General features: G+C 42.0%; 1 protein-coding gene across 6 annotated transcripts in view; it reads right to left on the reverse strand.

The window, feature by feature from the left end:
* Positions 1-4,083, reverse strand: part of SCAF8 (SR-related CTD associated factor 8) — a 171,148-nt gene extending 167,065 nt beyond the window's left edge. For 4 of the 6 annotated variants that reach the window (XM_059940947.1, XM_059940948.1, XM_059940950.1 and 1 more), the window contains exon 1: positions 3,556-3,666. In XM_059940947.1, coding sequence (XP_059796930.1) covers positions 3,556-3,585 — 30 coding nt within the window. In that variant the 5' untranslated portion in view covers positions 3,586-3,666. Of the gene's footprint in view, positions 1-3,555; positions 3,692-3,929 lie in introns of those variants that run through there. The other 2 variants (XM_059940953.1, XM_059940951.1) reach the window with 2 other exon arrangements.
* Positions 4,084-10,566: the final 6,483 nt, after the last annotated feature.

The raw sequence follows: 10,566 nt of genomic DNA on the forward strand, positions 1-10,566 counted from the left end.
ACACTAAGAATTTAGATATCCTAAAGATGAGTAAAGAATTTAAGAACCAAGGTAAATTCAAAAATTAAACTGCAATAATTTTCCTGATACATGCATATCAGATTCTTATAATGCATAAGAAATTCTTATATTTTCCACATATTATTTTAAGAGTTCCTATATTACTAAAATGCCCTCTCCAATTAAGTTATAATTTTCTAAGGAAAGGGTCCTGTATTGCTATTCTCTTTTCCCTCTTTTCAAAAACAAAAACCCTACCACAATAACCTCCATACAGTAGGAGTCTTAAGGACAGAGTACAAATATGCAGCTCACATAAAACTGCTGCATTCCAGTAATCAACTGTGGTCCTAACGTAATCCACAGATTTAAACAGATAAAGATGAGACCCTTTCCACTGCAGTGAGAACTCTAAACCATCATAACAAGTAAATGCCACCATCTCTGAGCAGCAGCAACTACAATACCTTGTAATGGTAATAATTCTTCTGGAATTAACTGCTCAGGTCAAGCACTGACCGTTAGGGAATCTCATATTCCATCCTGGACAAATTTTCTTTCATCATTTCAGAACTGACGTTAGTGGTCATGGGATAAACTTTTATCACAAGGATGATGCTTAACTGGAAATTAAAGTTTTCCCACAAAACTAGCACAATGGGCACTTAAATATCAGTTCTTGAGCTTCAATCTCATTTAACTCATGATAAGTACGAGGGATTTACCACGTAAAGGATCTTCTGACAGTGCATTTGAAAATGGGGTAGGGAGGCACAAAGCCCCTTTGAGAAAAGGGTTGGGGGGGTGGAGGTGGGCGGAGGTGGGAGTGGTGGGTGGAGGCAGGCAGGCAGGCGGACACGCCAATCATGAGTCGGACACATCCTGCAGACCACACACTTTCAGACTGAGACTTAGCCACAATTTGCAGATTAAAAACCTATATTCTTAACTTTTAAAATCTCTGGCACGTTCCTGTTTTCAAGCCAAGATCTGCTTGCTTGTCTTTTTTTAAATTTTGAAAAACCTGATAATTAGCAAGTTATAAAAGCTAAGCATTTCTTATTTTAAACATTACACTTAGAGCTAAATTGTGGTGCCTTATAAAGCAAATGGCACTTCTTGACAATTCAATGCTTCAAAGATACCTTTAAACTTGCCAGAGAAAGTTCTGTTGGGCTCAGCCCAAGGATACCTTTAAAAGCCAAATTCACTGCAAGTAAACATTCTAAAACATCCTTTTCTCCTAATCCTGTAACTCAGATTCCTTTTTTATTTTTGCACTTTGCAACACGTGATTTAATGGAAAAACATCATTACTGAACTATTTCCCACTATATACTTCCTTGCAACAACAAATTTTTACTACATCAGCAAGTACTATAGATATTCACAGAAACTATATTCAGAAATCAGAAAAAGCAGGATTATGTACTTTGAGTTTAAAGCAAAAAAAACGTATATTCTTCTGAATCTTCTTCAAAATCTATTGCCCTTCCTCAATTCTATGACTCTTACCGCTACAATTTTTAAGCCAACCCCATTTTCAAATATGGTGAAGTGTGAGCGTATTAGTAAATAGGAAGTTAAAAGATGTTTTAAGTTCTCTGAAATACATAAGGGGAAAAGAGAGAGTGCTACATAAACTAAAATGGGAATACTACTACAAATCTCAAGTTCTTGTAAAGATGAGAAAAGAGTTGAAACATCAAGCTAGCCATTTACATGTTAGGCTCCTTATCCTTAATGTCAATACTAAAATGAAAAACCAATTGTTAACACTTGTAATCCACCATGCTTTACTGTGACCAACCACAGTGTACTAACCACTTGTTTATATCTACCACATGGCAGGGAGGGCTGGGAATGGAGGAGGGTGCATATTAGGAACCCCCAAGATAAACAGGAGAAGCACTCATCAAAAAGGCATAGGGTAAATCAAATAATTGCAAGGAAATAAGAGAAAGGATTTTTTTTTATAATTAAAAAAAAAAAACTTTAACATTCTGTTAGTGCTATAGCACCACATGTAGCAAATAAAAAGGCTACAGACCCGTTGTTTTTCCCCCCTGCAGAGCCATGAAACTATTAGCAATAAATTGGAACATACAGTATCCTTACTTTTTATTCCAGATTTAAAGGACAAGAGTATTGTGGGGTGGAACCAAATTTTATAATTTGACCCAAATTATCAGCTATAAATTCATAAATAAAATGGAAAAGATTCCCAAGTCTACTGCTCTAATTTGTATCAAGAAGAGATAAAAAAGAAAAGAAAATCCAGTATTCAAAAAGAAAGTCCTTTCCAAAAAAAATGTTTGCTTTCATATAACTGTGTCACTGCTATCTAGTCTAACATGGAGAGTTTAATTCACATATTATCTAACTTTTAGCCTCTTAGCAGCTAAGTTTCCAAAACGTCAATTCTAGGGAGAGAAGGAGGGAGGGAGAAAAGAGGGACGGTGGGAGGGAGGAGGGAACGAGTTTTCTCCTTTTGGAAAACAAATAAAATTGTAAAACAGCTTCTTAAAGCATTGCCTTGTTCAGAATATCACTATTATACTACTGAATAGGGTATTAGCACTTCCACATGAAAAGTTCATAAAATTTACGTAAGTTTAGTTAACATCACATTAAAATATTTTTAAATAAGGCATACAGGTAAGGATAACTCTGGTTGTGTAGATATGTACTTGTTAAATGCTTGTTTAATGTTAGCATTAAGGTCTATTCCTACCGGAGTTTTAAAAGATTTTAATATATTTTATCAAAACTTGTGTCCCTTCAAACTAGTGAACTCAACTAAATAGTGAAAACTGGACACCTGCTTGTTAAAAATCTAGCCTTATATATGACACGTGAAGGAGCCTGTGGGAAATGCATCTCCAGCATCTTCCCTCTGCATGCACAACTCTCCCTGCCTGTCTTTATGTCGGATGATGAGAAGAGGGGGGGAGTAAGAATAGGAGAAATTGCAGAATAATCTCGCCTCCAGATCAACCATGCCCTTAGCTTAAGTCCCTAGTTATCAGGTTAGCTAGCCAACAATATCTCAATTATAAACAAACACTACTTGCAATGTGACCATAGGTTATCACCCCCGTAGGTGCTCTTCCTGCACTACCCCCGATCAGGCCCTGCCTCATTAAGGACCCGGGAAAGGTCTGGGCGGTGAAGCCCGGCCTCCAGTTAAAATCCCGCAGGCCCAGGAAAGAGGTGGGAGGGCCAGGAATCGGCGGAACTGACCCGGAGAGACCTGCCGTAAGCCTCCGGGGGAGGGCCCAAGCGGGCCTTCCCTCCAGCCCCGCAGCCACTCAGTACTCTGCTGGAGACACCGGAACCTCCCTCCGCCCCGGGGCGGCCCTCTTCCAGCCCTCCCCACCGGAATCGGGGGAGGGGCGCCGGGGCTGAGAAACACCCCTCCCCCACGGACACAGCTAGGCCGCCACTCGCCCCACCCTGAAAAGCCCTGCGGGCCAGTGCCCACCCTCCCGCGGTGGCCTCGTCCCGGGTTGGGGGGAGCGTGGGTAGGAGGGGAGGTTAAAGTACAATACCAACCTCGCTATTGAAGGTTTTCACAGCCTCCATGTTGTCGGTGCGGAGGCCCAGAGCCCGGCGGCGGAAGAGGCGGCGGCCACTGCACTGGGTGGGGAGAACTAGACGGGGGCGGCGACGCGGCTGCGAGGAGGGGGCGCCGGCGGGAGGCCGGGCCGCTGCGACCCCGGGCAGGAGGGGAAGGGCAAGCACCGGCGGGGCAGGGTTCCCTTAGGGGCAGCGAGGCCCCGGCATGGCCGCTAGGGCGGGCGGAGCGCCGGTCCGGGGAACAGAGGCGCTGCCGGGGCTGGCTGGCAGCGGGCGGGGGAGGGGCTGGGCGCCTTCTCTTCTCCGCCCCGCTCGGTCTCGGGCTTCCACCCCCTAGCCCGGTCCCCTACACTCTCCACCCCCTTCTTCCTCTTCCTCCGACAGGCTCCTGTTTCACCTCCCCGCCGCTCGGGCCGTAGGAACCAGCAGCGCACGGCGAAGACGGAGGAGGAAGCGCTGGCAGCAGCGGCTGCGGCATCCAATATGGCGGACACGAGTCGGGCCGCGCAGCTCGGAGATCCGCGGCGCCCGCCAGCGCGCCCCCTGGCGACGGGACCGCGCAGGCCCGGGCCGCCGCGCGGAACCATCGAGCGCGCGCGGGCCAGAGCGTCGCCGCCAGGAGGCCCCGGTCATCTCGGCTCCCGGGGGGTCCCCTGCCCCTCACCCGCACCCCACCTCCTCGCCGGTGCGGGAGCGAGTGCTGCTGCCTCTTGCAGCGCCCTTGGGGCCACTGCAAAGCATTGCTCTAAGAAAAACCCAAATGTCCCCCCGGCAAGTTTAGGCAATAATATACACGTTTCCGTTGTTTCCATGTGGCTTGGCCCCTTTACACGAGGTTTAGTTGCTTTTCAGAACTTTACTGGACGTTGGCCTAAAGGTTAACAGCCGGAAAAGTTCCTAGTCAGTCACTTATTTGGTAACGATGTTCCCAAGCATTTTAATAGCGTCGAGAGAAAACGTTAGAAACAAAAGCTTTGGATCCGGGCGGGGGCAGGGGGACGAGGGAAGCACGCCTGCAGCGAGCAAGCAGCTCAGTGCAGGAAATGCACGCTGCATAAAATCCAGGGGGGCCGGCGTGGTCTAGACAATGAGTGCATTTGTCTGTACAGCGGGAAGCCGTGCCCAGAACGCACAAGATTTCCATAGGCGAAAGGGAACGCATCTTTTATGAAAGATGAATTATTCTAAAGGAATTTTGACCTAGGTTTAGAGGCAGAGGGTGAATACCGTATTCCTAGATGAAATAGATGCTGCTAGCAAAATGCCTTCTCTCTCACTTCGTGCAATGTAAGGTAACCGATACCAAATTCAAAGCGAGCATTTAAATTAAAAGTTAGGGGTGTATCACTGAACCCCAAACACCACTGTGGTCTTACTGGGAGTTATTTTTCAGCAATCACTTCTCCAAAGTTCACTCAAAGGAAAGGGGGGAATGATGACGGCAGAATTTTTCTCTAGAGGATTGTTGGAATCAAGGTACTAATGTAAGAGCTGAGCCCAGAGCCGTGTGAAACTGAGGAAGGCAGGCGCTTCTTGACATTTTAGGGTCTGCTTTTTAGAGCCTACTTCATTGACAGCTTTAATACGGTGGCTGGCTACTTAGAAGGTAAAATGGATAACTTTTTCGTAAGAGCTTATATTTCCACTTTCAAAATCTCAAATGTGTCACAAAGTTCATAGGCCAAGCCATTATGATCTCTTGCCAACAATTGCAGTAGCCTCCTAACTAACTGGTCCCTATCATTCATCCTCCAGACTCTAGCCAGAGGGGAATTTTTTAAGACACAAATCAGATCAGGTCACTCCCTTGTTTAAATCTTTTTAAGACTTTCCCATTGCACTTCAGATATTATCTTAACCTCTTATTATGGCCCAAAGGTCCTGCCTATCTCAGCTCACACTACTTTCCCCGTCCTCTTTACTCTGGCCACAGTGGTCTCCTTTGTTCCTTGACAACACTGAGTGCTTTCCTACCTAGGACACTTGTGTGCCTCTGCCTTCTGGGGTGCTGTTGCTCTCGTTCTTTCCTAGCTGACTCCTCATCCTCTTTCCTCCTGCCAGAGGTTTCCCCTAATCAGTTCATCTACAGTAGCATGCTGTGACTTGCGGAAGTACCCACTCAGTTCTGGTCATGCCAGATTTTAACATTCAACATTTGCTGCTCTGGCCTATGAGGGATTATTTATTCAGTCATTCATGAATGAATGTTGACCGAATTACTTAGGCCTGAGAGATTAAAATGCAATACAAGCTAAAGAATTATATTTTTAAAAAAGAATTAAATCCGTTGTTAACATACAGCACTTGATTTCATAAAGCTTCCATAGCCAGAAGGATTGCAGAAGGCATATTTTGACCAAGGGACGGAAAAGAAAAAAAAAGAAAAAGCAGAGGACAACCTAAGCACACTCTTTTAGTGAGAAGGAAGTAAAGCAAGAGGAAAAGTAGAGAAAAGTTAGAGGAGGGTAAAGGGGAGTCTGGAGGCCCAGTGCAAAGAGTAAATGCAAAGTTTGTGCACAACTACACACACCTCTACGTTGTGAACATGTCAATGCCCATGTCTGTAGTTTATGTATGTGTGTATATTAGGATTCTGATTCCCGGGTAACAAACCAATTTGAGCTAGCTTAAGCATTAAAGAATTCACCATTAACATGCAGATTTTTCTCCTGTAACCCAAAGTCAGGAATGCAGATGGGCCTAAGGAAGGCACCCAAACCAGAATTTAGAAAGCCTAAAGCAGCCTTATCTGCTTACCTGCTTGAGTTTTCCTTCTGTCGCTTTATCCAACTCTCTGGTTTACACAGTGGGATATGACTGTTGCTCCTGGTTTTATAGTTCTAAACACCTAGAGGAACTGACTGATAGACTCTCCTTCCCAGTTCCAAATTCCTTAAGAGGAAAGTAAGGAACTGGATTGACCCAGCTTGGATTAGGTGATCATCACCGAGAAACTTAAGACCAATAATTCATTTTCTGAAGAAGATTAACATGGGAAATAGCGGGCAGGAGTAGCCCAGCCACTGGAAGCGATATTCCCAATTGTGAATTATGAAACTCACATTCCAGAGTTTATGGCATTCTCTTCCAAGTGCGGTTATCATTGGCCTCTCCCCTAGGACTTAATCATTTTGGGGGGTAACTCATCGGCTCTAATTCAGCCGTAACCAAGTGGTCAGAGTCAAAAACAGTCTGGAGCAGCACTCGCCACAGAGCTTTCTGAGATGGTGGACATGTTCTATTTCCGTGATGCCCAATTCAGTGGCTCTAGCTCCGTGTGACTATCGTGCATGTGAAATATGGCATGCGCAACTGAGAAAATGAGGGGCTTTTTAAAATTTATTTATTTATTTATTTTTGGCTGAGTTGGGTCTTTGTTGCTGTGCACAGGCTTTCTCTAGTTGCATCCAGCAGGGACTACTCTTCGTTGTGGTGCGCGGGCTTCTCATTGCGGTGGCTTCTCTTGTCGCGGAGCACCGGCTCTAGGCTTGCGGGCTTCAGCAGTTGTGGCGCGTGGGCTTAGTTGCTCCGCAGCATGTGGGATCTTCCCGGACCAGGGATTGAACCCGTGTCCCCTGCATTGGCAGGCGGATTCTTAACCACTGCACCACTAGGGAAGCCCAGAAAATGAGTTTTTAATTTTATTTCACTCTAATTGACTCAAGTTTAACTATATGCTAGTGGCCACCACATTGGAAAGCAGAGGTCTAGCTAGAGAGGACTTAGTCCCATCGATAGGGCACGTCCTGGATAAGGGGAATCATTGTGAGGTGGCAGTAAGCAAAAAACAATGATCAGCTATCAGAAGTAGCTATATATGTATATGAGTTATTTTTAAACAAGGGGAAAAAACCTGGAGCACTATCTAAACCAGAACTAATTTCCATCTAATGAAAAAAAAGAAAACTTGAGATTCCTCAGGAAACACTTCAGGAATGGTTTAGTAAATCAGGGCACAGAAACAAAATGGAATATTATATAACCAATTAAAATGATTAGACTGTGGGAAACAATACGATGGTTCTTCAGAAATCAAATAGAATTAGCATAAGATCCAGCTATTCCACTTCTGGATTCACCCAAAAGAAATGAAAACAGGGACTTGAGCAGATATCTGTGTCCCCATGTTCATAGTGGCACTTTCACAGTAACTAAAAAGTGGCAGCAACCCAAGTGTCCACCGACAGATAAATGGACAAACAAAACAGAATGGGGTATATGCATACAATGGAATATTATTCAGCCTTAAAATGGAAGGAAATTCTGACATATGCTACAACATGGATGAAACTTGAAGATATTATACTAAGTGAAATAAGCCAGTCACACAAAGACAAATATTGTATGATTCCACTTATATGGGGTACCTAGAATAGTCAAATTCATAAAGACAGAAAGTAGAATGGTGGTTGCCAGGGAAGAGTGGGAATGGGGAGTTAGTGTTTAATGGGCATAGAGTTCATTTTGGGAAGATGAAAAAGTTCTGGAAATGAATGGGGATGATTGCACAAGAGTATGAAAGTACTTAGTGTCACAGAACTGTACACTTAAAAATAGTTAAAATGGTAAATATTATGTTTGCTTAATCACAATTTTTAAAATATTTTTAATGGTTAGAATAAGACTAGAAATACAGGAAAGGGAAAATGAATACGTTAGCCTATTAAATACAAAAAAATACAAAACAAACTGTTAATGTATTGATATTTTAGTTTTTAAGAGTATATATGGAAAGATTGAAAAATGATATAAAAAATAAAGATAATTCTATTAGGGTGCTGGGATTGCGAGGGTTTTTTAAAAAATATTTTTGCCCCATTTCAATAATTTGGTAATTTTGTATCTTATTATTTTATTTTATTTTATTCTTTTTGACCCCACCATGTGGCTTGTGGGATCTTAGTTCCCTGACCAGGGATCGAACCCAGGCCCATGGCAGTGAAAGCACCAAGTCCTAACCACTGGACTGCCAGGGAGTTCCCAATCTTATTATTTTAAATGAGCACAATATAACTCACCAAACTTGATAGTGAAACCAGGTATATTTCCTGAGAGAATCATAAGATGTTAAAGGTACAAAGTAAATATTTTACTTCTACCAGCTTCACTTAAATTAAGTAGGAATTTTGAGTTTGGCAGATGTGTTTTGTTTTCTGTTAAAGAAGTGGTTCTTCAAATAGCTAAAGGTAAAACAACACATGTTATCAGTAGTAGTGGTCAAAGATTTAAAAAAAAAAAAATCTCTAAATTTCCAGGCTTTGTAGTTTGAGTATTGATTTAAGCTTAACCTTTGCCACTCAATGAGTAAACCAACAGATTCGTGTCTTTCTCCTTCACAATGAATCTTTCCTTACTACTTACACACACACACACTCCTGACCCAAAGTATATGCCCAACCCACAGACACAACCTTCAGTTGTTCCCCAGACTTTCCAAATGGACATGACTTCAAGTTGCTGGTGAGAAGGAGCTGTTTTGCCTGCCTTAAAGTTTTATGCAGCTATTGTGAAATGACAGAGGAACTTTCTGACTATAGGAATTTTCATTCATTTCAGATCATTGAAAAGGAGACCAAATTATTTTGTTGCAATACAATGAGAGAAGACTCAGGTATGATGAAAGAGGTCATATCACCCAAAAGGCATTTTCTTATATTCCTAAACTCTGTCTACCTTTCTGCTACAAACAGCTGTTATAAATTGAGGGCACTGTGCTAAGTGGCATCAACCTGGCTGTCCAAATAAGGCCTCACATGTTGACAATACATTGTGACCACTGTATTCCTCATATGTTGATGGATTAGTAACTCAATTTAATTCATCCAGAGTAGATCAGAGCCTCATGGACAAACCAATAATAACCAAACACAAGAGACTGACATATGCCCCCCAGAATGCAAGTTTATTAATTTACTATACGATATATCTCATTCAAGTGACTGGAATTCTCATGTCTACTATTCAAGGCAAAGTCTTCTACACCAAGATAGATGGGAAACTAATAATCTGACAGTTGCTTTGAATTATTAAATTGTGAAAAGAAACTTTTAGTGACTAGAACTTTTATATCCTTCCCCCTGACATATACCCAAGCTTCAGTGTTCCTTTTTCCTACACCATATTGAATAAACACTGCAAACATCTCTCTGATACCTATTTTGTTTTTATGCTAATATCTTTTGGCTCAATTTGAAGCCTATAATAAGACTAGCAAAATCATGGCTTTCTGAAGATTTGAGTTTATTCTTTATATGTTAATTTGTATAGATTTTAATCTAAATCAGAAGGTTTCAAGGCACTTTTTAAAAATCAGTTTTGGGTGGTGTTATACTCTGAATTGTGTCTCCCAAAATTCATATGTTGAAGTCCTAACCCTCAGTACTTCAGAATGTGACTGTATTTGGCGAAAGGGTCTTCCCTGCGCCCCAGCTTGAGATATGATTGACAAATAAAAATTATATACATTTAAGGTGTACAAGGTGATGTTTAGATGTATATTGTGAAATGCATACCACAATCAAGCTAATTAATATATCCATCGCTTCCCATAGGTACCACTTCTTTTTAGGAAATGAAAACACTTGAGATCTACTCTCTTAGAAAATTTCAAGTATACATTACATTATTATTAACCATAGCCATCATGCTGTCTCCAGAACTTATTCATCTTGTAACTAAAAGTTTGTACCCTTTGATCAGTATCTCCCCTCTCCCCCCACCCCCAGCTTCTGGTAACAAAGATTCTACTCTCTGTTACTATGAGTTTAACCTTTTTCAGAAAAAAATTCCACAGATAAGTAAGATTATACAATATTTGTCTTTCTGTGTCTGGCTTATTTCACTTATCATAGTGTCCCCCAAGTTCATCCATGTTGTTGCAAATGGCAGGATTTCCCTTTTTTTATTTTATTTTATTTTTTGAGCATTCTTTGTTTATATGTTTTTAAAATTGAGGTATAGTTGATGTACAATATTATATAAGTTTCA

Source organism: Balaenoptera ricei, chromosome 12 (assembly GCF_028023285.1).
Source record: "Balaenoptera ricei isolate mBalRic1 chromosome 12, mBalRic1.hap2, whole genome shotgun sequence".
Lineage (NCBI taxonomy): Eukaryota > Metazoa > Chordata > Mammalia > Artiodactyla > Balaenopteridae > Balaenoptera > Balaenoptera ricei.